The 25234-nt window shown below is 37.7% G+C and overlaps 1 protein-coding gene across 1 annotated transcript in view; it reads left to right on the top strand.

Annotated features, from left to right (window-relative positions):
- Positions 1 to 25234, top strand: part of ALMS1 (Alstrom syndrome 1) — a 201300-nt gene that overhangs the window by 94009 nt on the left and 82057 nt on the right. The window contains exon 10 of the mRNA XM_008571165.1: positions 8457 to 10324. Within this exon, the coding sequence (XP_008569387.1) occupies positions 8457 to 10324 (1868 nt within the window). The remainder of the gene's footprint in view (positions 1 to 8456; positions 10325 to 25234) is intronic.

Raw genomic sequence — 25234 nt, forward strand, 5'->3', positions numbered from 1 at the left:
GCTGCGCCCGCACCTCGCTCAGCCAGTGAGCGGGAACCGGTCTGTATGTGGGATCCGAACCCTCGGCGGGAGCGCCGCCGTGCTCCCAAGCGGCACACTTTAGCAGTGCGCCACCGGGCCGGCCCCTAAAGTCTAGTTTAAGATGAGTCTTTTGTTTGGGAGGGCTCTGGGGTAGCTTCTCTGGGATTTCCTTGGGTTTCTCCTCATGGTCCAAGATGGCAGCCATCTTTATTTTTAAAAATTGTTTCTCATCACTTATTGATTTTCAAGTAAATTTTGCATTAAATAGCAATGCATATTTCATTTCTTTATAGAGAGCATATTTTTACATTTAGTCCTTAGTGACTGTGTGTGTCTGTTTTGGTTTATGTGACAGTGAAGAACTACTTATTTGTTTTTTGAGTTGTTACATGAAGTCTGTGACATGTTATATTAAGGTGAGCAATGAGAGAATAACATAACCTGATAAAACTCACATAGATCTGTTGAGAAGAAAGAATTTTAATTGCAACGTTGTCTCTGGAAATTAGTAAAGGACATATCAGCTAATCAGGCCTTTTGTAACAGCTTTATCTCAATATAATTTACTGTGCATACCATAAGGTTCACCCATTTAAAGTATATAATTCTATGGTTTGTAGAATGATCTGATAACCTAATTTTAGAACATTATCATCCTCCTCTTCCTCCACCAATCTCTAGCCCTATGCAACCACTAATTTACTTTTTCTCCCTAGGGATTTGCCTATTCTGGACATTTCATATAAATGAAATCATAATATGGGATCTTTTGTGACTGCCTTCTTTTACTTAGCATAATGTTTTTGTTAATCATCCATGTTATGTTGTAGCATTATTCAGTACTTTATTCCTTCTTATTGCCAAGTAATATTCCATTGTGTGGATGTACCATATTTTGTTTAGCCAGTCATTAGTTGATAGACATTTGGGTTGTTTCCACTTTTTGGTTATTTTGAATAGTGCTGCTGTGAACATAAGTGTACATGTTTTAGAGTGGACATGTTTCATTTCTCTTGGATATATGTCTAGGAGTGGAATTGCTGGGATATATGGTAATTCTACATTTAACATTTTGAGGAATTGATAAACAGTTTTCCAAGGTGGCTGCACTATTTTACATTAACACAAGCAGTGTATGAGGGTGGCAGTTTCTCCGCATCCTTTCCAACATTTGTTATTTTCCTTTTGATTATAGACATTATGGTAAGTGTGAAATGGTATGGATTGTATTTTTTATGTACTTTCTTCTAATGACTAATGATGTTGAACATCTTTTTATGTGCTTATTCTTCATTTATCTTCTTTGGAGAAATGACTCAGTTCAAATTATTTGCCCATTTTTAAATTTGTCTTTTTACTGTTGGATTGCAAACATTCTTTATGTATCCTGGATATTAGATCTTTAGTAGATACATGATTTGCTAATATTTTCTCCCATTCATTAGGCTATCTTTTCACTTTCTTGATGGTGACCTTTGAAACTCAGAAGTTTAAAATTTTGATAAAGTCCATCTTATCAGACTTTTGTTGCTTGTGCTTTTGGTGTCATATCTAATAAATCATTGTGTAACCCACAGTCATAGAGATTTAGCATTTTCTTCAATGAGATTTAGTTTTAGTTTTGATAAAATATATATAACATAAAATTTACCATCGTAACCATTTTTAAGTGCACAGTTCGGTTGGGTTAAGTACATTCATATTGTTGTGCAACCGATCTTCAGAACTCCTGTCATCTTGCAAAACTAAAATTCTGTACCCATTAAACAAAAACTCCCCATTCTCCCTTTCCCCTCAGCCCTTAGCAACAACCATTCTACTTTCTGTCTCTATGAATTTGACTACTCTAGGTATCTCATATAAGTGGAATCATACAGTGTTTGTCTTTTTGTGACTGGCTCATTTCATTTAGTATTATGTCCTCAAAATTCATTCATGTTACAGCATGTGTCAGAATCTTCTTCCTTTTTAAGACTTTATAATATTCCATTGTATGTGTATGCCACATCTTTTGTCCATTCTTCTATTGATGGACACTTGAGTTACCTCTGCCTTTTGGCTTTTGTGAATATTGCTGTTTTGAACATGGTAGTGTAAATATCTCTTTGAGATCCTGCTTTCACTTCTCTTGGGTATGGACCCAGAAGTGGAATTTCTGGATTGTATGGTCATTCTATTTTTAAGTTTTTGAGGAAGCTCCATACTGTTTTCCATAGAGGTTACACTGTTATACGTTCCTACCAACAGTGTACAAGGGTTCTCATTCCTTCACATCCTCACTGGTGCTTGTTATTTTCTGTTTTTGTTTTTTTAAAATAATGGTCATTCCAAAAGGTCCAAGGTGACATCTTATTGTGGTGCTGATTTTCATTTCCCTGATGATTGGTGATGTTGAACTTCTTTTCATATGCTTCTTGGCCATTTGTATATCTTCTTTGGGGGAATATCTGTTCAAGTACTTTGTCCATTTTTGAATCGGGATTTTTGTTGTTGTTAAATTATAGGAGCTCTTTATATATTTTGGATATTAACCCATTATTATTAAGATACATGATTTGCAAATGTTTTCTCCCATTTAATTGGTTGCCTTTTCATTCTGTTGATGTCTTTTGATGCACAGAAGTTACTTTTGTTGCCTCTCCCCTTTGAGGCAGTTTTATGTATGACCTGCAGATTTATTCTCTGCATGTGAATGTTGTCTCAGCACTGTTGAAAAGACTATTCTTTTCCTGTTGAGTTTTCTTGGTCTCTTTGTCAAAGATCAATTAATTACTATAAATGTTAGTGCTTATTTCTTTACTGTCAATTTTATTCCATTGATCAGTATGTCTGTCATTGTGCCAGTACCATCCTGTGTGATTACTGTAGCACTGTAGTAAGTTTTGAAATTGGAAATTGTGAGTCTTTCAACTTTGTTCATTTTTAAGATTATTTTGGCTATTCTGGATCCCTTGAATTTCAATTTTTATATCAATTTTAGGAATTTTAATAGGAGTTGCATTGAATCTGCAGATTAATATAGGAGGTATTAATCTTTCAGCCCATAAGCAGGCCAGTGTAATAAGTATTTCAATCCATAAACATGGGTCACTTTTCTGTTTATTTTTATTTTCTTTCATTGTATTTAATAATGTTTTATAGTATATAAAACATTTATTTTGATAAATATATTCTCAAGTATTTTATTTTTATACTATTGTAAATGGAATTTTCTTAATTTTATTTTGGATTGTTAATTGTTGGTTTACTGAAATTCAATTGATTTTTGTATATTGGACTGGTACCCTGCAACTTTGCTGAACCTGTTTAGTAGTCTTAGTTAGTTTTGTGTGTTTTCCTTGGCATTTTCTGTAAAAAGTTCATGTCAGCTGCAAATAGAGATAGTTTTACTTTTTCCTTTCCAATCTGGATTTTTAAAATTTCTTAACCGATTACCCTGGCCTCTAGTATGATGTTGAATAGAAGAGGTAAGAATCAACATACTTGTTTTGATCATAGGAGGAAAGCATCTAGTCTTTCACCATTCTGTATTGTTAGCTGAGTATTTCTCATAGATGCCCTTCATCGGGTTAAGGAAGTCCATTCCATTCCTAGTTTGCTGAGAAATTTTTTCATGAAAGGGTGTTGGATTTTATTTAGCTAAGCAGTAGCTTTTAAGAGCCTATTACATATTAAGTGATACATTGTTGATCCGTTTTAAAATTTTTTATAGCTTTTTTAATAGCTTATCTAGAAATGGTTCTGTTAATATATTAAAATTTACTTGGCAAATACTAAAGCTATTAGAATTTTTTAAATGGAAAGGTTCTTGTGGAAGATGTTTACGATTATTATAAAAGCTTGGAAGATGTGTTGGGAGGAGGTAGGGAATCAACTATTCAAAAAAATTGTAAGATATGGGTTGTGGGCACGGAAAAAGAGAAATATATTTTGGGATGAGTATAAATCTAATAATGCTCAGTTTTAAGAGGTTGAAATAAGTTTATGTTTCCCAAATTGGTGTACTTTTTTATCAGGAGTTGTCAGGGTAATAAGAAGCCACAGAATAAAATGGCATTTTAAAAATGTTAGTTTTGTCCAGTGGTATTTAATTAATTTTTTTGCTTTTTTTAAAACGTCAAGGGCCGGCCCGGTGGCGCACTGGAGAGTGCGCCGCTTGGGAGCGTGGCGGTGCTCCCGCTGAGGGTTCAGATCCCATCTGGAGACCGGTTCCCGCTCACTGGCTGAGCGCGGTGCGGGCACAACACCGAGGGTTGCGATCCCGTTACCGGTCAGTAAAAAAGACAAAAAGGAAAAAGAAAAAGTCAAGATATTGCTTTGAAATAATTGTAGATTCACATGCAGTTGTAAGAAATAAAAAGAGTGATCTCATGTATCCTCTATCCAATTTTTTCCAATGGAAACATTTTGCAAAACTGTAGTGATACATCACAACCACAATATATTGTCACTGGTAGAGTAAAGATACTGAACAGTTATGTCACCACAAGGGTGCTTCATGTTGCCCTATAATAGCTACATCCACTTCTTTCTTGCCCCCATTCTTTCCTAAACCTCTGTTAAGCACTAATCTGTTCCCCATTTCCATAATTTTGTAATTTCAAGCATGTTATATAAATGAAATCATAGTATGTAACCTTTTTGTACTAACTTTTTTTACTGAGCATAATTATCTGGAGATTCATCCAGTGTATTGTGTGTATCAGTAGGTTTTCCTTTTTATTGCTGTGTAGTGTTTCATGGTGTGGATGTACCAGTCTGTTTAAATATTCATCTGTTGAAGGATTTTGGTTGTTTCCCCATTTTTGGCTTTACAAATAAAGCTGCTATAAACATTCTTGTGCAGGTTTTTGCGTGAACATAAGTGTTTGTTTCTGTCCCGGCACCTGGATCATATGGTAGTTGCATGTTTAGGTTTTTGAGAAATGGCCACACATTGTCAGGGTAGTTGTACCATTTTACATTACCATCAGTAATGTATGAGTGATCTAGGAATGCATAGTACTCCACATCCTGACCAACACTTGATGTTGTCTCTATTCTTTATTTTAGCCATTCTGGCAAGTATATAGTGATATCTCATCATGGTTTTAATTTGCATTTCCTTAATGGTTTTTGATGTTGATCTTCTTTTCATATCCTTATTTCCCATCTTTGTATCCTATTCAGTGAAATATCTGTGTCTTTTGTCCATTTTCTAACTGGATTGTCTTTTTGTTTTTTTTTAACTGTTGAGTTTTATGTTCTTTATATATGTTAGATACAAGTCCTTTATTGGATATGAGGTTTGCAAATATTTTCTTCCAGCCTGTAGCTGAGAGAGAGGGGCACCTCATTAATTGCTGGGTGGGAATGAAGGTACAGACTCCCACACATGGTCTTATCTGACACTACTGGGGAGCAATAACTCATTATCAGCTGGTAAGGATGAAAGAAGGTCCTGGGCTCCTACTTGGCCTTCTCTCACCACCCTGGCCTGGGTGTTGGGATGCCTCATTATGGTTTTGCAAGGATAGAAGTATAGGTTCCTTGGCCTTTTCTGGTGTAGGTGTGGGTATGGCTACAGTTTTTTCTGTAGTAGGATGGTTATTACCTAAACGTTTTTTGTCTTGCTAGGCTGTACCTTTACTGCTTTTTTAACTAGGGAGAGCAAGTTTTTGTTAGGGTTTTTGTCTGTGTCTGTTGTTCCTGGATTGCTGGCTTCTTCAGCTCCAAGCCTAGATAGATGAGACAAAAAGAAAACCCAGGAATCTCACCATTGTGTCATTCCTCAGGTCCCAAGACCCCTAGCCAGTCTGTCTTTCAGATATCTTTCAGATTCTTCTTAGATTTTTTTTACATATAATGTCCAGGGGGGTTAGTTCTACTTAGCAGGAGGAATACGGAAAAGTACATCTACTCCATCATCTAGGAAGAGGTGGCATAATTTAAAATATTTTCATATGAAATCATTTGTTTCTATATCATCAAATAGAATGCCAAATTATAATAACTTTATAGGTAAAACACAGAAGCCTCAAATAAATTTTATATTTATGGTAGTTTGGGGCACTGATCCTATGCCCCAGGAAAAAGTACTGGTTTTTCCTATTCTTAACAGGTAAAAAAAAATAGGGTATAAGCCACGCCTCTGTAATAGAGAGCCAAAAACACAATGGTTCAAATAAGATGGAATTTTTTTTTTCTTTCTTGTCCTGGTCAAGGGTAGGAAAGTCAGCTCTGTTCCTTGAAGTCATCCAAAGACCCAAGCTGGCTGGGCAACTGAGCTGTCCTTAACGGCTTCTGAGGTTGTTCCAGTCATCACCATTTTCAACTGGAAAGAATAATGGTATTGGTAGTGGTGGTGGTATTGGAGGAACATGGAGGTTTATTTATTTATTTATTTATTTATTTATTGAATCATAATTGATTATACATATTTTGGGGGTTCAGTGTTGACATATGCTGATCAAATCAATATTACTTGAATATATATTGTTACAAATCATTCTTATTCTTTATGCCCCTTATCCAATCTCTCCCTTTTCCCCCTTTTCCCCGCTCTGCCTAGATTTCTTCTCTCCTTCTGAAAGAGTAATGGTTACTCTGATGATTTGTTGCCTAGATGATCTGTCCAATGCTGAGAGGTGTGTTCAGGTCCCCCAATATTATCGTAGAGCAGATGCTTCTTCTGTCTCTCTGGAATCGGCTTTGTGGAGAGACACATTCTCTTCTTTGGTCTCTGCCGGTGACTCTCCTTGTGTCAATGTATTCCAGTGGCTGGTGGACCATCTGCATAGTGGTTGTGGCGTCTAGCTGGTTTCACGGTAGCTGTGGTTATTGTGGTGACTGTGGTGGGCCACCCACATGGAGGGGATGTTTTTGGCATGCTCCTTACCTATTTGCCAGTGGCTCTCAGCTCCATACCTCAGGACCCCAGGTGGGCCCCATGGCACTGACAGTGTGCCTTGTTGTGGGAGGAGGGTCCGGTCCCTGGCTCTATGCCTCAGGGCCCTGGGCAGGCCCCATAGCACTGGTGGTGTGCCCAGTTGTGGGAGGAGGGTCCAGTCCCTGGATCCGTACTCCAGGACCCCGGGCGGGCCCCAGTGGTACCCTGTTTTTTCTTTCAGTTCTGTATTGGATTATTTACTGTTCCCACCCCTTAAACTCTGTGTTAGAACTAGTTTGTCGTCCTTTGCTTACTTCTAAAGTGGGGGAACTTCCTGTGGGGACCAGTACTTGAGCTCTGTGGTTGAGCTAAATTGCCGCTTTGCTGCTGATTCCCTGGGGAGGGCTTTTTGTGCAGCACTGGTTTTAATGGTTGACTCTATAGGTGCTTCCGGATTTAGTGAAGTCTGCTGCACCTAGGTTGTGTAGAAACAGTGGTCTGGGCCTGAGTGTTTTCATCAGACTGCACCCCCTGCAGTTCTGTATTCCTGACCAGTCTCCACTGAGTGGTCCCACTCTGATTGGGGTGCAGATAGCTGTCCTTGCTGTGCCCCGGTGGGCCCATCTCCCCTGCCACCTGTGCTGCAGACATTTCCCGTGGGACGGGCCATGCTTCAGTCCCTTGCGATGAATCACCGGCCTCTGAGTGGCTCCTTTTTTTCATTTGTTGTGGCTCCTTGGTCCTATGTGGATCCACAGGGACCCTGTTAGTGGTCTTACTGGCCTGGGGTCCGCTAAGGCCCTCTTCTCCCATGCCTCCTCCAAGCAACTACATCCAAAGGGTATAGCTGTGGCTTTTGCTGGCTCCTGCTCCACACGCTCAGCAGCTCCAGCCTGGAAACAGCTGGGATTAGAAATGGTCAGAGCTGTTTTTTCTTTCTCTCATCATGGCTTCTCCCACCTTCATGTACTCTGTAGGTCTCTCCTCCTCTTCCCCTGAGCTGTAGCAGTTCCAGCTTGACTGTCGTTGCTTTTTAATAGTTGTAAATTAGTTGATTTGTGGGAGAGAGTGACACTGGGGACCATCTATTCCACCTTCTTGACCGGAAGTCCTCGAACGTGGAAGTTTAAAAATTGATCTTAAGGACAGGAAGCAGAGGTTGCACTTAATGCCTTTGCTCACATCCCATTGGCCCTAGTCATATAATCACAACTAGCTGCAAAAGAAACAGGAAATGTCTCCAGTTTGGTAGCTATGTGGCCAGCAGAAGTTTGGGTGAGGGACTTCTATTACTAAAGGAGAGAAGGTAAGAATACATACTGGTAATAGTAGTCTTTGCTGTAGTTACTTTAATAGAAAAATTTTAGAAGAACTCTACTGAATGGTCTTAATTATCACGAGCCATTTTATTCTGTAGTTAACTATCTTTTTCTGGCTGCTTTTTTGACCTGTTTTATTATTATAAAAGAATGACATGACCTTCATGGCCAAATGTTAGCCTTTATATAAAAGTGATGTGTATAACTATTTGGACTATTTCAAGTAAGATCCCATTTATATCTTGTAGGGTCTACAGAGTCCACAGGGAATAAGATGCAAGCCAGAAGCTGTATGTAGTCACATTATTATTGAGAGCCATGAGAAAGGATGTTTCAGGACTCTAACTGCTGAACAACCACAACTGGACAGCCACCCTTATGTTTTCAGATCTCCTGAACCCTCAGAAATGATCAGAGGACGGCAGAGTCCATCATCGTGGAGAGCCAGGCATATCAACCTTTCAACATCACTAGACCAGAGCAACCCCCATTTCAAAGTTTGGAATTCTTTGCAGTTACAAAGTCATTCCCCACTTCAAAACCTAATACCTGATGACTTCAAAATTAGCGAGGGTCTTCGAATGCCATTCCGAGAAAAAATGGACCCTTGGCTGTCGGAATTTGTAGAACCTATTTGTGTGCCACCTAAAGAAGTGGATTTTCATTCTTTGTCACAAATGCCGCCCCCAGAACCCATGAAAAAGTTTACTACCTCCATCACTTTTTCTTCTCACCGACATTCTCAATGCATTTCAGACTCCTCTGTTCTTAAGGTTGGTGTTACTGAAGGTAGCCAGTGTACTGGAGCATCTGTGGGGGTATTTAATTCTCATTTCACTGAAGAGCAAAATCTTCCTAGAGATCTAAAACAGAAAACCTCTTCCCCTTCATCATTTAGAGTGCTTAGTCATTCACCAGATAAAGATGTGACTATTTTAGCAGAAGGTAATAGGCAAAGCCAAAAATTACCTGTTGATTTTGAGCATTCTCATCAAGAAGAAAAACTCTTAGAGAGAACAGATTTTAAAGTCAGTCATTCTGAGCCCAGTACCAGTGCAAATTGTAGTGATTTCAAGGAAATTCAAATTTCTAGTAACCAGGCCCTCATTAGCATGGGCAGACCAAGTTCCACATTAGGAGTAAGCAGACTGAGTTCCACACTAGGAGTAAAAAAGAAGACTGTGACTATAACTCCAGATCTTCCTTCGCACATTTTTCTTGAACAACAAGAGCTCTTTGAACAAAGCAAAGCCCCACATGCAGATCACCATATGAGAAAACACCATTCTCCCCCTTGTCAGCATCAGGATTATGTAGCTCCAAACCTACCTTCTTGCATTTTTCTTGAACAACGAGAACTCTTTGAACAAAGCAGAGCCCCACATGCAGATCATCAGATGAGAGAAAACCATTCCCCCCTTCCTCAATGTCAGGATTATATAGCTTCAGACCTTCCCTCTCCCATTTTTCTTGAACAATGTCAAAGCAAAGCCCCAGGTGTAGATGACAACATGAGAAAAAACCATCTCCCCCTTCCTAAAGGTCAGGAGTGTGTAGTAGAAAAGAATAATCAACATAAGCCTAAATCTCACATTTCTAATATGATAAATGTTGAAGCCAAATTCAGTAATGTGGTCTCTCAGTTGGTCCCAAATTACAATACATTATCAACATCTGCATCTACTCCACCTTCAAATAGAAAAGCACTTTCTTGTGTTCGTATAACTCTTAGTCCCAAGACTCCTTCCAAGTTGGATAGTGGAACCTTAGATAAAGGATTTCATTCATTGGATCCTGCTACTAAAACAAGGATGAATAGTGAGTTTAACTCTGACCTACAAACTATATCTTCGAGACCACTGGAATCAACCTCCAAATTATTGACCAGTAAACCTATAGCACAGGATCAAGAATCTTTAGGTTTTCTAGGACCTAAATCTTCACTGGACTTCCAAGTTGTACAGTCTCCTCTTCCAGATAGTAATACTGTTACTCAGGACTTGAAAACCATACCTTCTCAGAATAGCCAGATAGTAACCTCAAGGCAAATACAAGTGAACATTTCAGATTTGGAAGGATATTCCCGTCCAGAGGGGACTCCAGTATCTTCAGATCGGTGAGTCTCATTGTGATAACAAGCAAGCCGATGGAATTTGTGATAGTTTAAAATACTTAAACAAATGTAAGTTTGTGGGGGAAAGGCAGTATGATTTCTCTTAGCGGAGATTGTATCTGACTAATCTGCTAGAAGTCTTTCAAAGAATATATAAGTAAGAGAACATGTTAATATGTTTATACTTAAAAAGGACTTTTGGCAAGACTTGACATCAAGTGTTCTAAAAATTGAAGTATTTTGAGAAGAATCTTTAATCATCCAATGGTACAGTTTTCTAATTCCTTCCTTATTTATTGTGTTGGAGATATTCTCAAGGGAGGTTGTGCTCTCTCTCTCATTCTCTCTCTTTCTCTGTCTCCCACCCCCCTCCCTTTTCCCTCTCTGGTTCCATTTCATGATTTCCCTTAGTATTTAGAAAGAAAAAAAGTAACTTTACAGTAGAATGGCAGATATCACTTTGGCCAAGTGATTAAGGTTAACATCACCGGTAATGCATATCAACATAATGTACTTCCTGATACAATGCCCCACCTCACAATATATTGTAGGGAAAGGAAACCCAATTCAGGGATAAATGCATTAGATTTATATTATTCAGCCTAATTTTAGCACTTTGTCATTAATTCAGTTTTACCTTAATGAGTCTCTTATAATATGGCTAAACAGAATTACCTGTGTGTTTAATGTTTCTACCTTACATTTGAGAAGGCAGCATACCATAGTGGAAAGCACTGGGCTTGGGAGGAAGGGGAAAAAAAATGTTTAGTCAACATCCACATGTGGTGGTCATGGCAATGAGGAACTTACATATGCTATCTTATTTAGTCCTCTTGATGACCCTGTGGGGTAGGTGATGATATTCTTGTCTACCCACTGGAAAACAAGACACTGACATTGCTGCTTGTGCCAAGTGATGCTGTTTCTAAGCAGGACAGTGGGCATTCGAATGCAGTCTGTCTGATCAAAGCAAGAGCTTGCTCTCCTACACAGTACTCTCCCAGAATCTTATCCTACTTTCAGCCTATCTTCCAGCCATGATCTTGGACAAGTCATTTAATATCTTTTCCACTGATATGTGGGAGATGGTGGAGGAAAGGATTGGAAAACTGAAAGGTCCCTTACAGCTTTAAAAGTTAGTGATTGATTTTTTTTTTTTTTTTTTTAAAGATGACCGGTAAGGGGATCTTAACCCTCGACTTGGTGTTGTCAGCACCACCCTCAGCCACTGAGCTAACCGGCCATCCCTATATAGGATCCGAACCCGTGGCCTTGGTGTTATCAGCACCACACTCTCCCGAGTGAGCCACAGGGCCGGCCCGTGATTGATTTTTTTTTTTTTTTTTTAAAGATGACCGGTAAGGGGATCTTAACCCTCGACTTGGTGTTGTCAGCACCACCCTCAGCCACTGAGCTAACCGGCCATCCCTATATAGGATCCGAACCCGTGGCCTTGGTGTTATCAGCACCACACTCTCCCGAGTGAGCCACAGGGCCGGCCCGTGATTGATTTTTTTTTTCTCTTGAAGTTCAGTGGTTGGGGGCCTGTGGTAGCTGCTCCAGTCACTAGGGATGGGTGGCAACTAGCTTGAGGGTGAGTACCCTAGCATTTGCCTGTAGTTAAGATGAGTTTACCCCTCAGTCTCAAACTTTTCCTGAGTGCATTAACAGGAAAGCCAGTGATGGTGAAACTTAAGTAGGGAATGGAGTACTAGGGCTACCTGGTATTAGTGATGGCTTGTTGAATATGCAGCTTGCAAATATGAGGGTCCTTGAAAAAATTTATGGAAAAATAAAATTAAAAGATAATACTAGTATTTCCATGAACTTTTTGAAGACTGCCTCTTATAGAAGGATATGTAGATGGTGAGTTATCTAGACATCTGGATAAAATAATGTTCTTTATATTAGAGGTGTAGAAGAAGAGGAAGAAGATGGGGAAAAGAGAATAGCATCTTTTGTGGGGGATTTTAAAAATATGTATGTCTTGTATTGAATATCCCACCAAAAATTAATCCCCACTGTGACAGTCTTAAGAGGGTAGGACATGCTTCTGTGGGAGTTGAAAGGTGGGGACTTGAAGAAGTGATTGGGTTGGGAGGATTGTACCCTCATGAACGGACTGATTTATTCTTGGAATAGTGAGCATGGTGCTGAGGGCTTTAAAAGGAGAGCACACGAGGAGCTATCTCTCTCTCTCTGCTGTGCCATTCTGCCACTTGAGCCGCCCCTGGGTCACTGTTGCCACCAATAAGACCGTTACCAGATGTGTTCCCTGGACTTTGGACTTCCTAGCCTCCAAAACTGTAAGCAATAAATTTTGTTTTCTTATAAATCACCCGGGTCCAGGTATTTTGTTATAAACAACAGAAATGGACTAATACAATGTATTTCTAGACAATACAGATTTTTTTGTTTTTCAACTTGAAAAAAAAGTTAGTGATTGAGAATTGGATTGAGGCAAAAAAAAGAGTCTCTCTTGTTGATTGGTGCTATAGAGATCAGTACTGATACTTTTTCTTTTGAAAATTGTTTAGAAATTAAAAGATTGACAAATTTATATACAGTAGTTTAAACTCATCAATGTTTATTTTTATTTATTTATTTATTTTGGTGGCTGGCCAGTATGGGAAAGTGAACCCTTGACATTGGTATGATGAGGCCACAGTCTAACCAACTGAGCTAACTGGCCAGAGTTTAAATGCAAAGTTATTGGAACTGAATTCCTTGAAAATCAGACAAGGCTATGAATGAGAAGAAAATAATAGATTATTATAAATATGAATTAATAATAATGCCATTTATTCAGAATGTACTAAATGCCAGGCATTGTAGTGGATGTTTACATCATTTTATACTTAGTATACTCATCAGAGATAGTTATTATTACCTCATTGATAGATTTTGAAAACCTGAGTTTTAGAGAAATTAAGTGTTTTGCCCAAAATCACATGGCCATTAATTGTTTGGATCAGACCAATGTAGGATCAGACAAACCTACATTAATTTAAATGTAGGTTTGTCTGATCCCAGAGTCCATAAATAATTCAGACTACACATGTGTGTGAGTATAAATGCATAAAACATATATGTAAATATATGTGTAAAATATTTTAAAACTTTTTGTACCTTCCAGCCACCAAAAAATTTTTTTAAAAAAATTTTGCAATAACTTCAGACCTACAGAGGAGTTGCAGAAATAGTACAAGGAGTTCCTGTATTAGTTATCTATTGCTGTGTTATTTATATTTATATTACTCTGAAATATATCAGCTTAAAACAGAAAACATTACCCCTCAGCTTCTGTAGGTCAGAAGTCCAGGCATAGCTTAGCTGGGTGTTTTTGGCTTAGGTTTTCTCAGAAGGTTGCAAATGAGGGATTGGCCACAGCTGTGGTCTCTTCTCACAGCTCAGCTGAGAAGATGTACATCCAAGCTCACTCACATGGCAGTTGGCCGGAGATATCAGTTCCTTCCCTCTATAAAGCAGCTCACAATATGACATTTAAGCTTCCCTTAGAGTGAGCAAGTGAGAGAGCAAGAGAGGGCACCCAAGACAAAAGCCACAGTCTTTTTGTAACCTAACCTTGGATGTGACATCTTGTCACTCTGCTACATTTTATCAGGTAGGAATGAGTCCCTATATGCAGCTCAGGAGTTACACAAGTGCATGAATACCAGGAGGTAGAGATCAATGGGGGTATCTTAGACATTGCCTATATACCCTTTACAGAAGCTTCCCCTTATGTTAACATTTTACCATAACATCATAAGCATAAAATATTTATCAAGACTAAGAGATTGTCCTTGGTATAAAACTATAACTATAGACTGATTTGGATTTCACCAGGTTTTTCCACAAATGAACTTTTTCTGTTTCAGATCCAACCCAGGATCCCATATTGCATTTTAGTTGTCATGTCATCTTAGTCTCCTCTAACCTGTGACAGTTTCTCAGTCTCTCCTTGTATTTCATGACCATGACACTTTGAAGAGTACTTATTAGTTATTTTGGAGAAAGTCCTTCAACTTGGCTTTGTGTGATGTCTCAGGATTAAATTGAAGTTATACATTCTCAATACATCACATCAGAGAACAGATTATGTTGATGTGCTTTACTGGTGATGTTAACCTTGATCACCTGGCCAATGTGGTGTCTACTAGGACTCTCCACTATGAAGTTTCTGTTTTTCCTCTGTAAATCCTAAGTATTTGAGGGAGAAACTGTGAAACTATGCCAATATTCTGTTTCTGCTTAAACTTTGGGCACTAATTTTAACATTCATCAGTGGATTTTGGCTGTGACAATTATTAGTCTGGTTTTCTAATGATGTTTTTCTATGTATTTCTTTTCTTCTACATTTTTTAATTGGAATTCTTCTGTAAAAAAGAACTATTGTTGGGCCGGCCCGGTGGCGCACTGCTACAGTGCGCCGCTTGGGAGCGCGGCGGCGCTCCCGCCGAGGGTTCGGATCCCGCATACAGACAGGTTCCCACTCACTGGCTGAGCGAGGTGTGGGAGCAACACCGAGGGTTGCGATCCCGTTGCTGGTCCCGGTCCGGTACGGGCGCGACACTGCGGGTTGCGATCCGTTGCCGGACATGAAAAAAGACAAAAAAAAAAAAAAAAAGAACTATTGTTGGGCCGGCCCGGTGGCGCACTGCTACAGTGCGCCGCTTGGGAGCGCGGCGGCGCTCCCGCCGAGGGTTCGGATCCCGCATACAGACAGGTTCCCACTCACTGGCTGAGCGAGGTGTGGGAGCAACACCGAGGGTTGCGATCCCGTTGCTGGTCCCGGTCCGGTACGGGCGCGACACTGCGGGTTGCGATCCGTTGCCGGACATGAAAAAAGACAAAAAAAAAAAAAAAAAGAACTATTGTTGGGCCGGCCCGGTGGCGCACTGCTACAGTGCGCCGCTTGGGAGCGCGGCGGCGCTCCCGCCGAGGGTTCGGATCCCGCATACAGACAGGTTCCCACTCACTGGCTGAGCGAGGTGTGGGAGCAACACCGAGGGTTGCGATCCCGTTGCTGGTCCCGGTCCGGTACGGGCGCGACACTGCGGGTTGCGATCCGTTGCCGGACATGAAAAAAGACAAAAAAAAAAAAAAAAAAGAACTATTGTTCCTCCCCATTTGTTTATTCCTTTGTTTATTTACATCAGTATAGACTCATGAGTATTTATTTCATTCTTTGGATTATAGTCCAATACTACTACTATTATATTGTTGCTTAAGTTGTTCCAGTTTTAGCTATTTTGGGTTGACTTGTTGCTGCTGAGGGGTCATTGCTTCTAGCCCCTCTTGGTGAATAAAGCTAAGAAATATGAGATGTATGTATGTTAATTTATGTTATACCCACTTATGTGTATATCCCCTTCTATATCTGGTAATCTATCTAGATAGACACACACACACAGATATATGATTTTTTTGAAATCATGAATCCATATTGATACTTCTGACTCCAGTCCAGAACTGCAGGGTTGATTCTAGCCTTTCCATTTCTTTATTTGTAATTTCTTTCTCTAATAGTGATAAACCTGGCTCTCATTATGATTATTTTATTATTTATCATTATTATTCATCCTAGTATGTAAAGTAGTATCATAATTCCTAACCCATGACCACATGAGAAACAAATTCTCCAAGTAGAGTACAGTGTTTATGTACAGTTTTGAATTCAGCATTGCAATATCCAGTTAAAATGCAGCTTATTAGTTTCTTAGGTAAGCTTCTCTCTTACCCATACCCTTCAGTATGACTATGTGATTCATTTGTAATACAGTTAGATTCATTTGTCATATTCTGCATTCTATCTTTGCCTTACATCCTGATTAACTTTTTAAAAAATTTACATACTGTAAACTTCACTTTCTGTGGTGTCAAATTTTATCTACCACCACAGTTTCATATAAAGCAGCTCCATCAATCCAAAAATTCTCCCGTGCCATTCCTTTATACACAGTCCCTGCCCATATCCCAGACCCCCGGAAATCCCTGGTCTGTTTTCTTCCTTATAGTTGTGCTTTTCCAGAGTTTTAAAAATGGAATTCTAGACTATGTAACAACAGCCTGTTGGTTCTGACTTCTTTTTACTTTATAAAATGTACTTAAGATTCATCCATCTTGTGTGAATCAATAGTTTGTTCCTTTTTATTGCTTTATTAAAATCAATTATCCTTCTTTGTTTGTTTGTTTGTTTCTTTTTTTTTTTTTTTTGGCAGCTGGCCAGTACAGGGATCAAACCTTGTTTCTTTATATTATAATTCCATTGTACAGATTACCACAGTTTGTTCATCTGTTCTTTCATTGAAGGATATTTAAGTTGTTTCCAGTTTGGGGTCATTAAAATTAGAGCTGCCATAAATGTTTATGTACAGGTTTTTGTTTCTCTAAGGTAAATAGTCAGGAGGGGGATTCCTGAGTCATATGGTATAGTTGTATGCTTAACTCTATAAGAATTGTTTAGAACTAAACTAAATAGACTATTTTTTCAGAGTAGCTGTATCATAATTGCATTCCTATTAGTAGTGTATGAGTATATTAGTTACTCCACATCCTCACCAACATGTGATATTGTCAGTATATTTTAGCCATTTTTATAATTGTTCAGTGATATCTCAATGTGGTCTTATTTGCATTTCCCTAGTGGTAATTATAATAAACACATTTTTATGTGCTTATTTACCATCTTCTTTGGTGAAGTGCTTTTTAAATAGTGTTGTTTATTTTATTATTGTTGAGTTTTGAGAGTTCTTAATATATTCTATATACAAGTCCTTTGATAGATATGTTATTTGCAAGTATTTTCCTGCAGTATGTGACTTGTCTTTTCATCCTCTTAAAATAGGGTCTTTCGGGCCGGCCTGGTGGCGCACTGCTACAGTGCGCCACTGGGAGTGTGGCAGCGCTCCCGCCGAGGGTTCGGATCCCACATACAGACCGGTTCCCGCTCACTGGCTGAGCGAGGTGAGGGCGCAACACCGAGGGTTGCGATCCCGTTGCCGGTCCTGGTCCGGTATGGGCGCGACACTGAGGGTTGCGATCCGTTGCCGGACACGAAAAAAGACAAAAAGGAAAAAAAAAATAGGGTCTTTCGCACAACAAATGTTTTTAATTTTGATGAAGTTCAGTTAATTGATTTTTTTTTATGGGTCATGTGATTGGGTTGACAGTTCTTTTCTTTCCATGCTTTAAAAATGTTCTACTTCCTTTTGAATTCCATGATTTTTGATGAGAAATCCACAGTCATTTGAATCATTATTTCCCTGTAAGTAAGAAGCAGTGTATCATTTGTCTCTAGTTACTTTAACTTATTAAAAACAGATTGACTATGTTTCTAGGCATGGATTTCTTTCGGTCATCTTGTTTGGGGTTTGCTGAGCTTTTTAAGCCTATAGGCTTATATCTTTAATCATATTTGGGGAGTTTCAGCTATTATTTCTTGAAATATTTTTTCTGTACCACACTCTTTCTTTCCTCCTAATTTCCTGATGACACAAATGTTAGTGTTTTTTTTTTTTTCCCTTTTTTTTGTCTTTTTTTTCGTGACTGGCAACGGATCGCAACCCGCAGTGTCGCGCCCGTACCGGACCGGGACCGGCAACGGGATCGCAACCCTCGGTGCCGCGCCCGCACCTCGCTCAGCCAGTGAGCGGCCGGTCTGTATGTGGGATCCGAACCCTCGGCGGGAGCGCCGCCACACTCCCAAGCGGCGCACTGTAGCAGTGCGCCACCGGGCCGGCCCCAAATGTTAGTTTTTTTGATATGATTTTATGTTCCTAAAGCATTGTTGATTTTTTTTCCCTGCTGTTTAGATGAATTATTTCTATTAATCTGTCTTAGAATTAGCTAAGTCTTTCCTCTGTCATTTCCATTCTGCTATTGACCTCATCCAGTGAGGATTTTATTTCAGTTATTTCATTTTTAGTTTTAAAATTTCTGCAGTTTCTCCTTTATAGCTAATACTTCTTTTCTCAGACTTTGTCTTTCCATATGTTTCAAAGATATTCACCTTTACTGTATAGAGCATTTTATAATAGCTGCTTTATAGAGTTTTGTTGGATAATTCTGACATCTATTTCATCCCAGCATTGGTGTCTGTTGATTGTCTTTTCCCATGTGAGTTGCGATTTTTCTGGTTCTTTATATGCTGAATGATTTTGGATTGTATTTTATAGTATTATTTTGTTTAAATTCTATAGAGAATGTTGATGTTTTGCTTTAGCAGGCAATTGACCCAGTTGGGTTCAAGTTAAAAATTCCATTCAGCCTTCTGTGGGTTGTAGTTCCAATGTCAGTCAGTTTTCAAAGTTTTTGCAGTGCTTTTCAGATCTGTTCTGTAGGTGGATACCTAGGGGTCAGTCTGAGACCCAGCCATTTGTCTGTCCCATACTTCAGTTCTCAAAATGTAGGTATACTCCGTGTCAGACCCACATGTGCATAGCTCAGGGGTAAGCCCAGGAATTTATAAACAATGTTAAGGAGTTGTTTTCCTCTCTAAGATTTACCTTGAGCTCCCCTTTCCTAGTCCTCAGTAGAGAAAGCAGTGGCTTTATTTACCTCCGTCTTCTTTGTGCTTCCTGTGACTACTTTGTGTCAGGGACAAATGGCACAGGACAGAGGGAGAAAAAGTCAGCTGGGGTTTGTCTCATACTCTTGTGACCACACTTCTTTTGGTAGAAGAGGAAGTTTTCTCTCCCTTAGAATTTTATCTTCTGCCAGCCTCTGTTACTGCTCTATTACTGCCACCGTGGGATTACTTAGGTGCTGTGGCTCAAAACAACAGAGAAAAGAAAAGGAGGATTTCCACACTCTATTTGAGTATTAGGAGACCCCTCTTACACTCCTAAATCCTGAACTAGAGGACTTGTCTTGGATGTCTTTCTGTTTATGATAATACCTACTTCCAGGTTTCAGGCTATACTGAGTTCAGGCCGGGGAATGCCAGAGGAAACAAAAATGATGGTAAACTCATCACCGTTTTGGTGATATTTTGAGTTTTCATGATCTTCCTCAATCTGCCTGTTCCTGTTATTTTTCAGAGTCTTCCAATAGCTGCTCCACTTAGTCTGTCTAGGTTTTATAGCTGTATACAGTGGGAAAGACAGGAAGAGATATGCCTACTTGGAACTAGAACTGTTGATACCTTTTTTTGTTCCCATCACAGCACATTAGAGTTGCATTTACACCACATCCTTGCCAACACTTGGTATTTCCAGTTATTTTTAATTTTAGTAATTCTAAATGCAGATATGAAACAGTATAGTATTGTTTTAATTTGTATTTCCCTGATGACTAATGATGATGAGCATCTTTTCTGTGCTTCTTAGCCATTTGTATGTTTTTATTTCTGAAGTATCTGTTCACTTTTGTTTATTGGGTTGTTTGTCTTATTATTTTAGACTTTTAAATGTATTCCAGATATAAATCCTCTGTGTACTGCAGATATTTTTTCACAGTCTGTGGTTTGATTTTCATTTTCTCAATGGTGTCTTTATAGACCAGAAACTTTTAATTATGATAAAATCTAGTTTGATAATTTTTTTAATGGTTGGCATTTTTTCATGTCTTGTTTAAGAAAATGTCTGAGTGTTAAGAAAATTTTCTCCTTTGTTTTCATGTAGAAATGTTATAGTTTTAGATTTATGTTTAATTCTGTGATCTATTTCAAATTAATTTTTGTGTGTGGTATAAGTTATGCAGTTGAAGATCATTTTCTCCCACATAGATATTCCAGTACCACTTTTGGAAACTGATTATTTCCTTATTGAATTTAGTTGGCAACTTTGTTAAAATCAATTGGCCTTATATTTGTAGGTTTATTTTATGGAGTTTCTGTTCTGTTTTTTTCTTTTTATTTATCATTATACCAATATCACAATGTTTTGATTATTATGACTTATAGTAAGTCTTGAAATTAGATTATGTCCTCCAACATTGTTTTTCTTTTCAAAATTGCTTATGCTATTTAAGTCCCTTGCATTTCCATATAAGTTTTAGAATAAGTTTCTCAATTTCTCCAAAAAGCCTGCTGGAATTTTGTTTGGGATTGCGTGAATCTGTAAATCATTTTGGAAATGATTAACATTTTAATAATATTGAATCTTCCCATGTATGAACATGGTGTTTTTTTCCCACTCATTTAAATCTTCTTTAATATCTCAGTGACAGGTTATAATTTTCAGTGAGTAGGTCTTGTATATCTTTTGTTAAATTTATTCCTAAGTAGTTTATGTTTTTTGGTACTATTGTATATGGTAGTTCAAAATTTGTATTTTCTTATTGTTTGTTGCTTATACATAGAAATAATTTTGTCAAGCCAATTTGCAGCAGTCAGCTCGTTAATTTTAATTTATTATTCTTTAGGTCAGAGCTTCCATGCCCACTGTGGGGTATTTTAGGGCAATGGGTGCTATAGGGAATTTATGCAAGGCAATAGTTCTGGTGGTTTAGACATACCTATTTGTCCTTTATGTTATGTTCAGTAACTCCCTTAAGATTTTGGGAGTACTTGTTTAAATTTAATGGGATCCTCAGATGTAAAGTCTATTCTTTATAGACAATCATATCACCAAGGAACACAGCAGTTTTACTCCTTCCTTTCCAATCTTCATGCCTTTTATTTCTTTTTTGTGCCTAATTCTCTGGCTAGGACATTGAATATAATATCAAATAAATGTAGTAAGAGCAGACATCTTGCCTTGTTCCCCGTCCTTGGGAGGTAGGATAGGGAGTGGATTTAATGTTTCATCATTAAGTTTAATGTTACCTGTGGGTGCCCTTTATCAGATTGAGGATGTCTTCCTCTATTCTTTTTTGTCGTGAGTTTTTAATCAAGAATGAGCATTTTTCAAATGCTTTTCCCGCTCTATTGAGATGATCATATGTGTTTTCTCCTGTTTTCTATTGTTGTGGTGAACTACATTGATTAGATTACAAATGTTAAATCTATCTTGCATTACTGGGATAAACTCCTACTATATGTTTTTTTTTTTTTTTAAACATATTGCTGAATTCAATTTGCTAATGTTGGTTTTTAATCTTCTTGAAGTATCCTGATATCAGAATTATGGTGACTTCAAAAAATTGGGAAATGTTCACTCTTCCTCTGTTTTCTAAAAGAGTTTGTGTTAGATTGGTATTATTTGGTTTAAATCTATCATATTGCATTTGCTTTCTATTTGTACCATTTGGTTTTTGTTCTTTTTTTTTTTTTTTTTTTTTTAAAGATGACCGGTAAGGGGATCCTAACCCTTGACTTGGTGTTGTCAGCACCACGCTCACCCAGTGAGCGAACCGGCCATCCGTGGCCTTGGTGTTATCAGCACCGCACTCTCCCGAGTGAGCCACTGGCCGGCCCCGTGGTTTTTGTTCTTTTTTGACTTCTTTTGTATTAATCTTACAAAAATGTCTTTTAGTACTCTATTTCATTCTCCTTATTTGCTTTTTAGTGTATGTCTTTGTTTATTTTTTAGTGATGTTTGTGATCACCCTGCAGCAGTGGGATACACTTCCACTTAAAATTTGGTGCAGATGTCAAGGCTGATGACACTCCTCATACCAAGAGAATTCGAGAGGAAGTTTATTACACAGGGGACTCCCAGGGAGATCTGGTGGGCACAATCAGGTGCAGGCTGGCTTGGACAAAGCAAAGGAAGTGGGTTGGGCTTATAGTGGGACTGGGAAAAAAGGTTCCTTGCATACAGGGTTTAAATTTCCTGTTTGTGCCAAAGGAGGAGGCACTCATACCAGGCTTTCTTATCAGCCTGTTCAGCTATGGGAACAAAGGTAAAAGGGAAGGAGAGTGAAGCTTAAGAAGAAGTCAGTAGTCACACATCAAAAATGGAGTCAGATTCTTTATTATGGTATTACAATGGTCTTTGCAGAGATTACCATATGCATCCTTAATTTATATGTTATCCTTTACGTTAGATACAATTTGCCTAATTTTTTTTTTTTAGGGTTTTTACATATATGTTCATGGGAGATAATCAACTGTAATTTTCTTTTCTTGCATTATCTTTTTTTGCTTTTGATATGAACATTGGAGTGACATCATAAATGTATTGGAAGGCTCTGAAAGTTTGTGTGAGATTGGTATTATTTCTTTCTTAGATGTTTGGCAGAATGCATCAGTGAAGCCATCTTGGCCTGGAGTTTTTATTACAGATTCAGTTTCTTTAATAGATATGATTATGGTGTCAGTAAAAATATTTACTGGTATCTTGAAAAATATTTCTCAAGAGTTTTTTTTTTGTTGTTGTTGTTGTTCTATGTTGTTAAAATTTATTGGCATGAGTTAATTTAATAATACTTTATCCTCTTATTTTGATTTCTCGATCTCTAGTGATACTAGTTTTTTAATGTCTGACTTTGGTAATTTGTGTTTTCTCTCTTTTGTTTAGTCATTCTAGCTAAGGGTTTTATTGATCCTTTCTAGTGTGTGTTTTCTATTTCATTAATTTCTCGTTTTTTGTTCCTTCTATTTTGTGTTTTGATTTGATGTTCTTGTTCTACCTTTCTGAGAATATATACTTTTTTTGTTTTCATTAATTTTTAGCCTTCTTTTCTAATGTGCACAGATTTCTATGTAGTTTTTCATCATCATTTTTATTCTAAATATTTTCTTCTGTTATAATTTGTCTCATTGGCTATGTCAAGATGTATTTCTTAGTTTCCAATTATATAGGAACTTTCTAATTATCGTTTATTCAAGTTAATTCCTTTGTGGTCATGGAGATTATATGCTGAATGATTTCAGTGTATTTAAATTTTTTAGAATTGCTTTATGATATACTATATTTTTATTTTGATCGATGTGCAGTTGAAAAGTGAATATTCTGCACTTGCTGCAAATGATAGTCCATATGGGTTAATTTGGTCTAGTTAGTTAGCTGTATTGTTGAAATCTTATCTTCAGTGAATTTTTTCTGTTTGTTTAATCAGTATCTGAGAACAGCTTGTTAATATCTCCAGTTATGATTATGTTTTTTGCTATTTCTCCTTTTGATTTGATTTGGAATTTTTTGGTAAGGGAGTAATCGCAAAGTTATGGAAAAGCTTCAAGTGCAATGCAAGGAACTTCTCTTTATCCTTAGTCACTTGATGATAAGTTGTTGACCTGGTGCCCCATCACTTTCATGTAATATATCATCATTTCTTATAAAATGGGCGTTCTCTTACATAACCACAATAAAGCCATGAAAATTAGGAAAATAGTATTGGTGCATTATAGACATTATTAACGTTTCTCCAATTCTCCCAACAATGTCTTTTATAACAAAAGGAAGCAATTCAAAATCATGTGTTGCATTTGGTTATCATGTGTCTTTAATTTCTTTTGGTCTGGAACAGTTCTTCAGTCCTTTCTTAATTTTCATGACCTTGACACTTTTACAGATTACAAGCCAGTTATTTTCTGCATTTTCTCTCAATATGGGTTTTCTGATGTTTGCTTACGATTACTGTCAGGTTAGTTATTTTATCTTATTTTATCTTATATTAATCAGTTATTTTTATTTCATGTTATCTCCTGTACTGGCTTTTCTGATATACTTTTTTCTACCATTCTTATAGTGGTTATTCTAGAGATTATAATATAAGTCCTTGACTTTACAATTTACCTTAAATTAGTACTCTTACCATTTTATGAGCAACAAAGAAACTTACAACAGTTTAACTCCATTTTCCCTCTCCAGCCATTTGTGCATTTGTTGTCACATATTTCTGTTCTACATATGTTATAAATCCCCAGAAGACATTATTATTGTTGCTTTAAATAAACAACATTCTTATTTTCATAATGTATATGCATATATGAAGTGATGGAGTTTGGATGTGTTGTTCCCTCCAAAACTCATGTGGAAATTTGATCTCCAATGTGGCAGTGTTGGAAACTGATTGAGTCATGGGGGCAGATCCCTCATGAATGGATTAATGCTCTCCCTGGGGGAGCGGGGATTAATGAGTGAGTTCTCACTCTATTAGTTCCTGCGAGAGCTCGTTACTAAAAAGACCCTGGCACCTTCTCTCTCTCTCTTGCTTCCTCTCGCCGTGTAATCTGCTTGTACCCGCTGGCTCCCTGCCACTTTCCACCATGAGTAGAAGCAGCCTGAGGCCCGTGCCAGATGCAGCTGTCCCAGAATCGTAAGCCAAATAAACCTCTTTCCTTTATAAATTACCCAGGCTCAGGTATTTCTGTTATAGCAACACAAAACGGACTAAAATATGAAGTTTAAAAAAACATTTAAATGTGAGTATATATACAAGGCTGTATATGTACATATATGTATTTACACACAAACACACACATTCTTTAAGTGTTCTTCATTCTTCCCAACAGTTCTGTACTATGTTGGATCATTTTATTTCAGCCTAAAAATTTTTTCTTCAGTGTTTCCTGAGGTTTGCTGGAGATCTGTTCTCTCAGTTTTTGTTTGTTTTAAAAAACTATATTTCGGTAGTTATACAATTATATTTTTTATCTCAGCACTTTAACGATCCACTGTCTTTGTTGAAAAGTCAAGTGTCATTCTAATTTCTGCTGCTTTGATAATGTGTCTTTTTCTTTCTGACTTTGATTTTAGCAGTTTGTGATGCTACAAGATTTGGGTTTTCTTTGTATTCATTTGTGTGTACTGAATTTATTAACTCGGTGGATTAATGTCTTTCACCTGTTTTGGAGAATTCTTACCCATTAACTCTTAAATGTTTCTCTTCTCCAAGTAATAAATTACACATATATCAGATTAAATGTATGTGCCCCATTTTATGCTGTTGTCTGTTCATTTTAGCCTTTTTCTTTTTTGTTTGGTTATTTTCTATGGATCTTTTTTCAAGTTTACTAATTTGTTTTTCATTGTGTTCATTTGCCACTTAAAACCATTAAATCACTTAATTTCAGATAATATA

This window comes from Galeopterus variegatus, unplaced genomic scaffold (assembly GCF_000696425.1).
Source record: "Galeopterus variegatus unplaced genomic scaffold, G_variegatus-3.0.2 Scaffold664, whole genome shotgun sequence".
In the NCBI taxonomy this organism is placed as follows: domain Eukaryota; kingdom Metazoa; phylum Chordata; class Mammalia; order Dermoptera; family Cynocephalidae; genus Galeopterus; species Galeopterus variegatus.